The 15,244-nt window shown below is 41.1% G+C and overlaps 1 protein-coding gene across 2 annotated transcripts in view; it reads left to right on the top strand.

Moving 5' to 3' along the window:
* Positions 1 to 15,244, top strand: part of CPNE4 (copine 4) — a 239,526-nt gene that overhangs the window by 146,164 nt on the left and 78,118 nt on the right. For both annotated transcript variants that reach the window (XM_033070258.2, XM_033070249.2), the window contains 2 exons: positions 515 to 598; positions 1,509 to 1,598. In XM_033070258.2, the coding sequence (XP_032926149.1) occupies positions 515 to 598; positions 1,509 to 1,598 (174 nt within the window). The remainder of the gene's footprint in view (positions 1 to 514; positions 599 to 1,508; positions 1,599 to 15,244) is intronic.

Here is a 15,244-nt window from a genome sequence, read left to right as displayed (position 1 = left end):
GCTTCTCTAACCACGTCTAATCCATTTTTACAGTACTTGTGTTAGTTGATAGCATCCCAATGTCTTGGCCAATTAATTTCTTTTTTGAGAGAGTAGGTGAGCAGTGGAATTCAACCCCAGTGTGAAATATGCTTCCCAGTGCAATGCATTAGAAAACTGGTATCAAAAGACCAAACAGGTTTGGAGACAGAAAGAAACAAGCTAGGTGGATGACTGAGCTAATGCTCAGGAAACTGGGCTGAGTGTAAGAAGGGAAGAGACTGTAAAAGGACATTTTACAGTTTCTCATGCCATGATTAAATAGTCAAACCGAGAACAACAACAGTACCGCAGGAATCCTTGTGAGACAAGGACAAGAATGAAGTATTGCTGAGAAACACCAAGAGGTCTCACTAAAACTACTCTGGCTCTTCCTTTTCATTAGCAGTCAGAGAAGCACCAGTGAGTGTATTGTGCCTAAAAAGCTCAAAGAAAAAGAAGCCTTAAGAGTAACCTGTCCTATATCTTATTTTAGGATTTTTTCAGCAAATCTGATCCTTTTCTGGAGATTTTTCGGGTGAATGATGATGCAACCCAACAACTTGTTCACAGGACTGAGGTAAGGAATAGAGTTGAAGGACACAAATGGGCTGTCAGGGGGCATAGTTTATGCTTCCCATGTGACAAAGTGAAGTGGTGCAAACACCCACACTTAAAAACACTTCTAAGTATTACACTCTAGTGTAATTATTGGGTATTAATGGGTATCAGGTCTTGACTTATGCACCTTACAGTAAAGGATGATGAAGCCAAAGGTCCAAACCTAATTAAACTGGCAGATATTCTGTGGAAGGTCAGGAGATATAAATACTAGATTTAGCCAAACCCAGGCTAAACTGTATCATATTTTCCCATGAATAATATGTTGCTTCTTCCCACCTCCTCTCAGGTTGCTGGTGCTAAAGGGATTGTAATCTGGTGCTTTACATTTGTTTCTTATCACCCAGTGACATTACTGTTCCATGGTAATGACTGGCACTGTCTTAAAGAAACAGCATTTAGGTGTCTAGGGTGCGACTGTGGCAGGTGTTAGGGGTTATAAACCTGTTATGGATTCCATAAAGTTTTCCTAGCAAGGCAAACGGTGTACTTGTAAATTGATGTTGCCCATCCCCATTGCCCAGTCCTGCATGTCTTCCCTTAATTCCAGTTCACTTCTACAACCTTTCCCTTGTGAATTGTCTCCCACTGAGGCATGGCAGTGCTGGAGCAATATCTGTAGCTTCATCTGTGGGTATGTATGGCTCCATTTTTCCACTCATGCTCCTTTTGGAGATGAGAAAGAGTGTTGGAAACTGCTGATTGCTCAAGGGCTTATATCTCATTGGATGTAGTTCTGAAAACTCCAGCGGAGCTCTGCTTTCTTCTCTTGCTGATGAATGCACTGTATTGAGAATTGTGGCTCTGGTTAGCATTCTACTGAGAGATGTGGAAATGTTAAGGGCTCTCTTTCTTCTTTTCGCTTACAGGTTGTGATGAATAACTTAAATCCAGCATGGAAGACTTTTAAAGTGTCTGTAAATTCTCTGTGCAGTGGAGACCAGGATCGCAGGCTAAAGGTCAGAAGTAATTCCTACTTTTTTAATAGCATTACTCATAGGAAACAAAAGTTGGTCTCTCTTTTTCAACTGTAGATTGCTATTCTGCGCTTCCCTCTCCTTTGATGGAAAAGATGATAACACAATTGCGTTATGATTACCATAATCAAATTAAGGATGCAGAGAAGTGGTAATCCACTATAATCAGTAGCTTATGCTCTACAGTATTCTGCTCTATTTCTTAGGGTAACCTTGAAAAATGATGAGGCTGTTTTTCCCAATCAACTGGATAATTTAAATCCAGCATCATTTAACTGGTGAAAGTATATCAAGGGAAGAGGCAGCCCTACCACAATTTTAACTACTATTTCCTCACTTCTATATCTGGAAACCTTCTGTAAAAGAAACACTGAAATATGAGATTTGTTATTATACTTGAGTAATAGGATGGTCGCGAAAGACGTACCATAGTAATGGAAGTGTTTCTAGTTGGCAGATATAAGAGATAATTTGGAACCTGGATCTTTTTTTGTAGAAAAAATCATCTTCTCTTGGCTAAGTTGGCTTTAATCAAGTCTTTATCAATTTTTTTATATCTTCTGACCAGGTTTAAGGCTAATACTAAGTTTAAAAACATCAAACAAAGAGCAGTGGTTCCCAGTATCTATTTAGACTCCTGGACCTGATGAAAGGGTTTTGGACCCAAAAGTACGACTATTTTGTTTTTTTCTTGTTATACCAAATTGCTTTATAGAATTTTATTTTGTCCTTGCAAGCATTTCTTCTTTCATCATTATAGCTGCAAAACCCTGCAGAAGGGGTGTTGTAGTTTTTCACTCATTACTTACTTCAGGATGTACTATGCAGATAGAAAAAATAAAATGCTGGTGTGGATATGTTGCAATGCACATCTCATATGTGTGGAAAGGGTAAAAAGCAGTCTTGTGATTGCCTGGATTCACAAAACTAGCCTTGTTATTATGGAACAACATATAAATTTGAGGCAAGAGATGGATCAGATTTCTGCTAGTGAAATGAAAAGCAGAATTAGCACAACTTTGCCTTCATCACATTGTGTACATGGGGTCTTTAATCCACTTCGGTGAGAAAACCTAGGAAGAGGAGCAAACAAAATATGAAGTCTAGAATGTGAGAACAAGTGGCAAGTTCACAAGGGTAGAGGAGTGAATTTCCACAGGGAGAAAAATGCTCTTATCTCTGAAATTGAGGTGAGAAGGTATAAGAAAGACTCGGATTTCTGTGTGGGCAGAAGAAGATGGGTCTGGAAATAAAGGTGGACTTTTGAGCTATGAGCAGAGACAGTAGTCAAAATTGTTTGCAGATGAACTGCCAAAAGACAGGCTGAAAAGGGAGAAGAGGAACAGTGTAGTTAGTCCCTTAGGATTGCCTGTAGAGCAGATGAAGGGAAAGTCAGTGAAAGAATGGCTGAAGAAGAAAACCAGAGGAAACAGGATTTATGATCCTACTGAGAATTTTCAAGACAGTCTTTTTTTCCCCTCTTTTTTGAGAATTTTTTGTGTTTTTCATTTGTGTATGCAAATGTTTGCAGCCCTGCTTTGGATATCTGAGTATTTGCCTGAGGCTACAGTTCAACCATTTGCAGAAAAGCTAAAAGTACTAAGATTTGCATCAGATCATTCATGAGTACAGGAATATTTTAAAACTAATTACAGTTGTAAAATAAGAAAAAAGCTTGATACTTACTTCAAATTCAACTTTTGGTGGGTGTAAGATAAGACTGTTATGGTAGAGCAGCAACCCTAATCACTTGTATTTGAGAGATAGCCTATAGTACTTGTCAGATAATTATTTACTTCTTTTCTATATGGTCTATAACCTAGGAATTGCATGGCAGCTAGGACAGAAGAGTGAAAATTATAAGAATTAGAGATATGAAATGTCTGTGACTGGTATAGCACTGCATGAATGTTTATACTTTGATTTTACTTTGATTGACTAAGCATGCCATTCTTTGATTGCCATATTTTGGCAAATTTGACTTCAGTTGCTTTGTTTCACTTCATAAAGTATATAGCAATATGTTACTGCTAAGTGTTGGAAGAGTTCCCTGTACCTTATTTAACGTGGGGGAGATTTAGTGTATTCCAGCTGCCTTGCTGAGCACCAGCTTCTTGCCAAGATTGTTTGATCACTGTGAACAGTAATTGCATAAGGCTGGGTAGTTTTGTGTCTCTTCCTGCTGTTAGTTTTTAACATACTCTGAAAGCATTATCTAAGTTAAGGCTTAAAGAGGTACCAGAAGGGTTTGGAGGGAGCTATCATCTTGTGGAAATTCTTAACTGCAGACACTGCGCAATTGTGCCTGCCTTTGGTTTTACCCCTGTAGGCTATTTGGAAGCCTGAAGTCCTGGCTCTTCATCTCTGCCACTGAATTCACATGGGTACTGAGCTTAGAATTCAGATTTTTGTTATGGGTAGTGAGGATTAACATGGGAAAAGTACCCTAAAACAACTCACAGAAAGTCGTTCAACTTACAGGAAGTGTGCTCTTTATAAGTCTTGCACCCCAAGCAGACTTTCCACTGTCTGGGCACTTGAAACTTTCTGGTCTAAAATGTCTGTTTAGAAAGATAAGTTGAGCAAGGTCACTAAAATCAAAGCAACCAATAGTCAGGGTCTGAGTCTTTTGCTAGCATTCTTCACAAAGTCTGTTAATTTGAATTCCTTATGAGCTTTTAAAGAAAAAACTAATTTTGCTTTATTTAGCTGTGGTGCAGAGAATAATGAACATTTTATTCCTCTCAGGACACCTTGTAAAACTTTATTACAATTATTGCTGCTCTAGGTTTTATTATGAAAAGGGTATATTAGATTTATGAACCTACTAAGCTTTTCTTCCCAGATACTGAAACCATCCAAGAAGTCTGGTCACACTTCAGTGCCAATCATGCCTTCTTTTAATGCCAACAGGACAGATAATTAGTGTATGCATTGAAGTGAACAAAATACCTCTTTGATCCAAAAGCAGTGCATTGCTTTTCTAATGTGTAAAGATTTTCAAATCCTAACTGTAACTACTGACAAATCTGAGTGAGGATTGTACTCCTTCTGAGGGCAGGTTTTATCCTAGTCTGTTGTGCTGAAAGTCCTGTAAATTGTGAAACTTTGGCATTCAATTCTTGTTTCAGCACGAGAGTTAGGTTGCCATGAAAGGTTTATCTGAAATACAAGATTGTATTGTGGCTTCTTTCTGGTAGGGATCATCTACTACCCACCCATTCCAATAGTTGCAGGGTTCTTCTTTTTCTAGAGAAGTCCTGGTAACGTAGCAGAAAAACTAATCTCTCTTTTTTTTTTTTTTGGTATTAGGTACTCTAAGACCTCAGAAATAAATGCCTAATAAGGTGCTTGTTATTCTGCCCAAAAGAAGTTCTGTTCACAAGGAAAAATAGGAACTGAGGCCAAAAAAAGCTGGAATAAAAAAGTTGCTGAGGTGAACTGATAAGCTGCTAGGAGAGTGGGAAGCACATGTCATATCTGTGTAGAAAGCTCTTTCCATCTTCCACCTACGCAGGGGAAATTTTCAAAAGAAGCATGTCCATTAGATATTTTTCTACCTTTCAAAAATCTGTGTGTTGCGACTATATCGTTGCTGTCAGTTTGTTCATTGCTTCATCCCTGCGTGAGCCAGATTGCAGGTGATGCTCACAATGAAATTGGTGCACGCGCAGTTGTGAGTGGGACACAGCCATGGTTACAAGGGCTGTTCCATACACCAGGTTTTAAGGCCTTTCTCTGTGTGTATGGATGGCTCTTTGCAGCCTGAAGCCCCCAGACAGTACTGTTGCTTTCTTTTGGTGTCTATGGGAAGGTTACCTCCTCCTGTGCACTTCTAATGAGGTTAAAACTTGGTTCTGCCATTCTTCTCTGTTTTCTTTCATGTCTAGTTGACTTCCTTGGCTCTGTCCATCTGATCTGTTGGAGTAGTGTGTCTTAGCACAGGAATTGTTTGGGTTTCTGCTGAGGAGTCAATTTCCATATGCTTGTAAACCCCAATGTACCCATGACACTCTTAGTCCTAGCAAGGTGCACTCAGGACTCATTTACAATTTATTTCCATACTAAGATCTTGATAAATAGGTCCCTTTCCAATGTGAATTTTCACAGACTCTGAATTTTCTGAATTTTTTGGTAGGTCATTGTTAACAAGGTCTTCTTGAGAGACCTGCGCTTTGATTAAATTAGTAATCCATGCAGTGCTGCTTCTGTCTAGTTGATACTATTATGTAATGTGAACCTCATTACAAAATTAATAGGAGAAGCTCCACAGCTTAAAAGAAAGATCTTGATGTTATTCTGGATGTAAATAGATAATCACTTTATTTTAATTTTATTAATTAAAATAATTACATGAGAATTTGTTATTAATATAATAATCTCTTCCCTGGTGTCTACTATGGCATTTTGGGGGGTGAAATGTTGGGTCTTCTTCAGACAGTTGTAACCTTCTGTTTCCTTTGATTTCTTAGAAGCGTTGACTCTTTCATGCAAAATGATTGATCATTAGGGGAAGAAATTACTTCTTGTAGATTGTCTGCTCCATTCTGTGTTAAGAAAAAGCAAATAGCAGTGGCTATTTTGATATTCTTTGAGTTACTGCTGCTGTGTTCTCTAGATCAATAAGTTTTCAGTGACCTTTAATACTGGACTACAGCTCTGCTTATTCAGGTACATTATAAACTATAATCCTTTAATAAAGCCTCAGTATCTCTGAAAGCCACTAGTGAAAGTAACTTAGCAGAATCTGTGAAGAAGACCAAGTAAAGCTTAAAATACTAGGAATAATATATTCAGACAAGTACTTTTATTCTTTCATAGTTTAGCTGTCAGAGTGTTTCAAGCACTAGTCAGTTTGTGGCCAGCAGCAATAACTTCTGCAGGATTTTAAAAAGCATGTGACTTAAAAGGCAATTCAAGCAGTGTCAAATGATTATTAGAAAGGCATGGACTGAAGGATTTTATACTGCTCCATAAGAGAAGACTCATTTATTGTCACTGTTTTCTTTGGGCTTTTAATTCCATGTAGAAAGAGACTGGCACCAAAAACAAATTACAGCACAGGGTAGACTTCCTGGTTATTTGCTTGATTGGGAGATTTCAGTCATACTTGATTAACTAAGCAGTTTTACATTTTCCCTTCAATTTACTCACCAAATTAATGCCAGTGGAACCAATCATTCTCTGCATGCATACCCTGGTGTTTTTGAAGAGGTAATTGCAAATGTAGTCCTTCTTGTAGAAAATGTTCAAAAATAAGAAAGGTGGACTCAAACTTTACATGCCTTTTGTATGAATCAAAAGATAATTTCAAGTTTCTTTTTCAGTTTGTTGTTTCCTATTCACTAGGTCAAAGCATTTGCCAGGAATCTGTAGAATAATTGCCTCACTCTTGGAGAATGTGACTCTTTAGTCTGAATTATATTTATTTATTAGCCACTTCAAGGATGTTATTGTGTTGTGAATTTTTGGCAAAGTTCTAGAACTAACTGTGCAGCTGATAATTTTGGTTAATAAAAAGTTTCTTCTTGGTGCTGAAAATAAAAAGATTAGGCTTAAATATTAGGATGAGATGTCTATTTAATAAGCTAAGAGAAATATTTTTAAGTGCATGCTGCTTCATGAGCATATGAGTTTTAATAGAGTCTTCAGAGAGAATGATGCATTATTTTGCTGATTATTACAGAATTAAACAACAAACTTGGAAAGGGAGAGTCTGAGACCTTCTTGCATAAATACCATCAAACCTTCACTTCAAATAGATATTTCTTTTCCTTTTTCTTTCATATTCCCCTTGCTTTCTCTACATGAGAGAGAGAAATGCTACCACATGCACTACAATGATTATTAAAAACTTTAGGTGCCTATTCATAAGATTTACCGTGAGCATGGGGAATTTGCTCACCCTGTTGTCTGTTGGGTTAATCTGTAATTTAGCAATTGGTTTATCATAAAATGAGTGCCTCCTGAATTCACTAATTGCAGCAGTGTGTTTGGAACCCTGGTTTGTCTAGGACTGACCTGATCAATCTTCATAAACTCCATACAGGTGGAATGTAAGATTTAAGATGACCCTTAAAACAAAATTTATCAACTCTATGTGTTTGTGATCTCACCTTACAGATTCCTTTTTTTTCTGTTGCCATTCCTTGGTTGTATTCTTGATAAGGCAGATGAAGATGCTGGGGAGGAAAATACCTTGTGGCAGTCAAGATTTAGGAAAGAGAATTAGACTCAAGAAATGAGCTTGATCCCGTGTCTGTTGGAGTCAAGTGAACTCATTCTAATGACTTCAATAGCCACTGGTTTATTCTCCATTACTGGAATTGCGGGATATATAGCAAATTAATTGTCAGATTAATTAATCTAGATTTGGGTTAATTGATGTTTGTGAAGTGCTTTGAAGATGAAAGAGCTCTCTAAATAACAAGTGTTGTCACAATAATTAAGGGTCCAAGTGAATTGCACAAGGAGAGATCATCTGATACACTGGAGTTAAAAAGAAAAGAGGTGACATTCACATTTCCAAGGGCCTGGGTGCTGAAAAAGGTGGCAGAAGGTGGTAGAAGGCTGAATAGCTGCTGTATTTAAATAAAATGGGCAGGGTAGTGAGGGACGAGGGACAGGAGTCTTTCTCCCAAGCAATGGATTACTCTGACAGACCAAATTTCAGGGTTTACGCTGTAAAAAGAGATTTTTACTTCTCGTTCCTTACCAGAATCCCCAGTTCCATGACCTTTTGGGAAGAAATGAAGTTTCCTACTGACATTGCAAGGAGAATTTATAGACTGAAACAAGGGCAGAGAGAACAACAAACAAAAATATTTTGTGTGAATATGTTTGTCTGATTAGGGTATCTGAGGAGTGTTTTCTCTGATTCACTTTTGCAAATAAGAGGATTGCCTCCATATAATCTGTACATTGCATTTCTTGTGAGCTTCCTTCAAATTGCCTTCATGGTTCCATCCCAGGACAAATAAATACAGGCTTCTACAGCTTTGCTATGCAAGTCATCAGTATGAAAAATGTTTTGAAGGGCTCTTCCTCATTATTTTTGAAACCAAGTTTTAATCCCCTGAAATGAAGCACAGGCTCTTCTAAGTGCTGCTGACTGTAATCCAAATCAGAGGTCTGGTTCCTTCACAGGGGAATAGCTGATAGAGCACTAAATCCCATCCCTGGGACCATTTAAAATGAAACAAAGCACAACCCTGGTAATGAGGATCATTCCATAATGGAGGGTAGGCATATGGGATGCCAATTAATTAAATGACCTCTACATTCTTCCCAGTTTTTCATATCTCTGTGTTGATAGTGCACTGAACATCCTTACAGACCCCAGAATTAGCTCAATGCTTCTTACTGTGTAAGTTTAGAAACAAATGTTGCCATTTTGAATTAAAATAATAGAATGAAGCTCTGCTTTCATTGAAACAGATCAGGATTAGGCATAGCTGTAACCTTGTAAAGCAGCTGAATGCTGTACCAAGAGAATTTTAAGTCTTGCATATCTTAAAGAAAATCCATCATTTTCATGCCTTTGTGTCTACAGGACATTTCACTGTGTGACTTACAGCATCCCACGATAATAAAACTGGAAATATAACCAGTTTTTTTATATTCTTTTTTCATTTCTTTCTGTCTCGATTGGACAAAATAGAGAAGGCAATTTCTGGACGATCTCATTTCAGTCTCTTACAAAGTAGCAAAACGTCGAATTGGCTGACGTATAATTAACTTACAAAGGCCTTTGGTTTCTTTCCAGATGCATTTTTTACTGTGTAAATTGAAAATTAGACGCTCACAAAAATTCTTTCCTTGTTAAATCTTGTAATAAATGTAGTCTTTGCTATGAATTACATACTTTAAACAGAAGGATTACCTTAAAATTCTACACATAAATGATATTTGATCGTTTATGCACTAACATACTGCCATGCAAAAATGGTTACATGGTGCAGATAATAAAATATGTCTATTTTAAATTGTAGTACCCTCAGGGAATCTAGCAGAGTCAAATTTTAGGCAAAATAATACATTTGTTTAAAAGAAAAATAGACGTAGTACCTTCAGGGACCTAATTGTAAGTTGTTTGTGATATTCAAGGCATCACTAGGGCAGAGATAGGTATTAAATGTGTCTAAATGCAAATATTTTAGAAGGTGTCTTATTACATTGTGGTTACTTGAAAAGTGTAAACTTTGTCTCCCACTACAAATATGTATTTAGCCCTTCTGTATCTAAGGATCTCATCTAACATGCATTCTGTTTAAATTTAGATCTGCATTTTTAGTTTACCAAAAACATGTTTTCTCCCAGCTAGATGTTGCACACATTTTGTAATGTGTAAATGCTCGTGTATAATGTATACACACCTTACATAATTACAGTAATATCACGAGTACAAGGCGCACCAGAGTATGAGGCACACTTCTGGGTGTCGGCAAATTTCAGAACTTTGTCCATATATAAGGCGCACTGGAGTATAAGGCGCACTTTTTTTTTTTTTTTTCAGCGAGCATCTGCGTGCAACAAAGTAATGAATTTGTGACAATTGCAACAGCCCTGCTGTTTTGGGTTACAATAAAGGATGTGATCAAAGTATCCGTGCTATCACTATCTGTTGTGACTAGGTGGGGCAGTGATCTTTATCTCCGTGGGAGATATTCTGCTAATGGGCCATCCATTGAAACCAGTAGGGCATTGTTCTTTATCTTTGCACTCCCCATCCTTCCTCCAGGGAGTTCTCTTCTGCAAATTGAGTCCCACTGTGTGACTGATAAAATTACTTCATCTCATTGGGAGTTGCTCCAGCCAGGGGGGAGAGTCCAGCCTTTCCTACCTAGATAAAAACTGAAATTCTGGGACACCAAATCACCCTTTTTTCCCTGGACTCCAGAGGAAAACTGGACTTTTTTTCCATATCATTGCTGGACCTTCGGAGGGAGGCTGCACCCTTCTACAAGACCACTGCTTCAACTGAACCACATCTGTCACTGCAGGAGACTACAGCCACCACTTAATGGGACTGCTGCCAACACCCTGACTGACGAGTATCACTTTGACGGGGAGTCAGGTTGTGCTCTGACTTTGTGTCTTAGTTTGGAGGAAAGGTGTCTGCTGAGAAAGGCAGGAGCCTCTCTTTGAAATGGGGAATGTAAAACCCCTCTCTCCAAATTATTATAATTTTGAAATCAAGGATCTCTCAGGCAAATATATGGGAATTAGGAATAACAGTTCTTTGCTAGGGAAATTAAAATAGAAATGCAGTATACTACAAAGAAACAAACTCCAAAGCCTGACAGAGTACAACCTGACACCCCGTCAGGCAGGATGCTGGTAGCAGTTTGATTAAATAGTGGCTGCAGTCTTCTTGCAGTGACAGATGTGGTTTAGTTGAAGCAGTGGTCTTGTAGAAGGTGCTGTTTCCTTCCAGAGTTCTAGTAGTGATGTGGAGAAATCTTGGTTATTTCTAGAGTCCAGTAGAGAAGGGGCTACTCAGTGTCCTAGAATTTCAGTTTTTATCTAGGTAAGGAAGGCTTGGCTCTCCCCCCTGGCTGGAGCAACTCTCAGTGGGATAAAGTAATTTTATCAGCTGCACAGTGGGACTCAGTGGGCCATTAGCAGAAGATAACTCCCTGGAGGAAGGATGGGGGGGTGCAAAGATAAAGAACAATGCCCTACTGGTTTTAATGGATGGCCCATTAGCAGAATATCTCCCACAGAGATAAAGATCACTGCCCCACCTAGTCACAACAGATAGTGATAGAATAGATACTTTGATCACCTCCTGTGTTGTAACCCAAGACACTTTGTCAGTGTTTGGAGTTTGTTTCTTTGTAGTACTGTATTTCTATCCTAATTTTCCTAGTAAAGAACTATTATTCCTAATTCCCATATCTTTGCCCCTTAATTTCAAAATTATAATAATTTGGAGAGAGGGGGTTTACATTCTCCATTTCAAAGTGAGGCTCTTTTCTTAGCAGACACCTGTCCTCCAAACTACGACACATGCTGAGCCCCACAGACCCACGTGAGCCGCACTCCCCCCCACCCCCCCCACACACCAAGCCCCATGGCCCTACGCAGTTCGGCTCACAGCTCGCTCTTCCAGGTTGGCAAATTTCTGAACTTTGTCCATATATGAGGCACTCCAGAGTATAAGGCGCACTTCCAGGTTTGAACCAAAATTTTAGTCAAAAGTGTGCGCCTTATATGTGTGAAATTACTGTAGCTATGTTTTGCAATAGAAAATGCTTTATCTGCCTTACCAAATCTAAATTAGTTACCCTAAATTAAGCATGGTTGTCATGTATGCTGGTTCTGCAAGTGATTTTGAAGCTGCTTAATGGCAGTGCTCTACAGGATTTCATGAAAAAATCCTGCCCTCCTTGTGGTAATACTAGAAGAAACCATGGCTCTTGGGATCAGAGACTTCAGTGCATTTATAAGTTGTTTTTCTGTTAGTGTGTTACAGCTACTAAAACACGCCAGGGAAGTTTTGCCAGTGTGCTGTCAGTAGCTCAGAGCTTTGAGCAGGATTTGATGGTAGGATAAAGTTCCTTTGTGACACCTTCATCTCAGTATCCCTCAGACAAAGAGGAATCAAGAGCTGCTTGTTTGCTAGGGGTGGTAGAGTTATTTTAATGGCCTGCTCACCAGGAGCAATGCCACAGCTGTGCTCTTCAGGAAACCTGGGAGGATGGTGTTCTCTTGGCCCCTCATCTGCTGAGCTGTCACTGTGTCAGCCCCAGCTCTTGTGGTCTTCAGGGCCCCTCACTGACCAGCCAACAGAGGTGCAACAATCCTTTCTCTTTTCTATTTAACTGTTTCCACCATGCTATTCATTGAAGTTTTGTTCAACAGAATTATTCAAAGCATGGTGTATTTAGCTCATTGCTGCCATAGAACACCTCAAAGGATGTGCAGACTGTTTTGAAGACTACTTTGTGACCATAATGGTGCTTCTTGTCCTGAGTGTGACAACCACTGTACCTGCTTTGCCTGAGATTAGCAAAGTGGCAGTGTTTCCTTTCACAGACATACTAATCCTTCCTCTCCTGAAAATTGTCCATATATACAGTAATTTCACGAATACAAGCCGCACCAATTTGACCAAAATTTTGGTGGAAACCCGGAAGTGCGGCTAATATTCCGGGGCGGCTAATCTATTAACAAAATTCTAAAAGCTGCCAACACGGAAGTGAGAGCCCGCGGCAGCCCCAAGCCAAGCTGGAGCCCGGCCGGCCCCGGCAGAGGTGGGAAAGCCTGGCAGAGGCTGGGCCAGCAGTGTGGGGGCGGGCGGCAGAGCCTGAGCCAGCATGGCGGGGGAGCCCGGGAGAACTGGGGCTAGCAGTGCAGGGGAGCATGGCAGAAGCAGGAAGGCCGGCGGGTGGGGCTGCCTGGCAGCGGGGGAAGCCCAGCATAATCGGGGCCAGCAGCGTGGGGGAGCCCGGCGGTGCGGGGGCCTGCAGTGCCGGCCAGGGCGAGGAAACGCGGCGGCGGTGCAGACGGGAGGGGGCGGCCGGCGAGCCTGGTGGCGGCGGCGGCAGCCCTGCCGGCGGGGCGAGCGAAAGCGGCGCTCGCGAAGCGCCGCCGCCGCGAGCGAAGCACCGCCGCTCGCGGAAGCGCCGCCGCCGCTCGCGAAGCGCCGCCGCCGCTCGCGGAAGCGCCGCCGCCGCGAGCGAAGCGCCGCCGCCGCTCGCGGAAGCGCCGCCGCCGCGAGCGAAAGCGCCGCCGCGAGCGAAAGCGCCGCCGCGGGGCGGGCGCGGCGCTCGCGAGGCGCGGCGCTCGCGAGGCGCGGCGCAGGGCGAGCGAAAGCGGCAGCGGGGCGGGCGGCGAGCCCGGCGGCGGCAGCCCTGCCAGCCGGGCGAGCGAACGCGGCAGCGGGGCGGTGCTGACGGGAGAGGGGGGCCAGCGAGCCCGGCGGCGGCGGCAGCACCACCCGGCCAGCCCTGCCGAGCCGTGGCGCTGAGCTGGGCCACCCGGCCCCGTCGGCAACCATGAGCGGGCCGAGCCTTCCTGGCCCCGCCCCGAGCCAGTAAAGCCCGCTATGCCGCGATCCTGTTACTAATTGGCCAATTTGTGAAAGCTGCGCACGGATTCTCGCGACGAACGAAAGTGCGGCTAATATTCGGGGTGCGGCTTATCTATTGACAAAGACAGCAACATTGTCGAGGCACCGGGGGTGCGGCTTATAATCCGTGCGGCTTGTATTCGTGAAACTACTGTACTTGAGTGGAGGAGAAGGTGAGTAATATTAGAAATAATTTCTCAGTAGTACCAGTACAGACTGTTGAATTGTCTAGTCTGCTTTTAGAAGAGGTGATGTAAAAGGCTATGGCTGGCCTGCTCCATACACTCCAAATTGCCAAATTACCTGAAGTTACAAGAGCAGGAACAGCAACAGCATCAGCAGTTGATCTCTTAGACAACTGTAGATATCAAATGCTTAAGGTTTGTTTAGATCTACTAATCACCACTTATCTTGTTGACCATTACATTGCTAGCCTAGAGTTCCTATTGAGTCTCCTTATTGATTTCATTTCTGAGAAATTCCAGGATTTGCTGATAGCAATTTTTTTTCCAATGGTAGAAAAAGATAAAGAGGTAACTCTGAAATCATTAATGATTTGACAGAAATGATGAGGGAATGGGTTGATCATTTGTCCTCAGGGCACATGAATGTGAAAATCACTATGACCAGGCTCAAAGGAAGTTCTCTTTTTATGCAACACAATACAGTGATGGGACAGGGATATTTTGTCAAAGAATGTTGGGAGGCCAAAATCTGTCAACATGCTAAAATTTTGAGTAGACAAATCCATGAGTGGTTATTGCATTCTGACTGGCTTTTTACAGCACCTATTAGATCCTCCTTCCAGCTTCACAAGAGTGCAGAGTTGTTCACTGCCAGTAACTGTGAAAATGTGGTGAAGTAAAGAGGAATATCCCTCTCTCAGATTCATTAGAATCTGACAGAAAGAAGATACTGTACCTATATACTTTTATTATTTTCCTATGATGAATGCTTGTAGCTTTCAGAATGAAATTTAAGCTTCATTTTTCGCTTATTTTCATTTGAAAAACCTTTAAATGGTTAGGGCTCTATTAACTGAGAAATTGCATATTCATAGCAAGGTGATGTGCATACTGCTAGTAGGTCATACTGCAAGGTTTTTTTTCTGCTCCAGTAAAATTTTATGAAAAGGTAAATGGATTATTTAGGGCTGAATTGTGTCTTGTTTGCTGTGTATAAACACATTGATAAGCCAGATAAGCCAGTCTAGTCCTTTATTATTTTGTGGCAGTGGCAGTAGAGCATAGGAAATGCTGTGTATGCCTTCAAATACTCATCCTGATTCAAATACTGACCCTGGTTACACATGCAGCCCTCTGCTGTCTTCCCTTCTTGTACATATCAGCTTATACATTTTTCATAAAAATACTGCCCTTCAACAGAATCCCTGTTTGATATCAGCAACTTCTGGATTTTTAATGAATCCATTTCTAGTTGCAAGCAAAACATCTGAGAGTCTGGTGACTAATGTCTGGAGAGACAGGTTTATTTTTACAGGCTAATTGAGAAGTAGGCTACTCACATTTTGGAGACACGATTGTTCTCTCAG

Source organism: Catharus ustulatus, chromosome 1, assembly GCF_009819885.2.
Source record: "Catharus ustulatus isolate bCatUst1 chromosome 1, bCatUst1.pri.v2, whole genome shotgun sequence".
Classification (NCBI taxonomy): Eukaryota; Metazoa; Chordata; class Aves; order Passeriformes; family Turdidae; genus Catharus; species Catharus ustulatus.
Note: the sequence above shows the minus strand (reverse complement) of the source record. Positions and strands in the feature narration are given on the sequence as shown.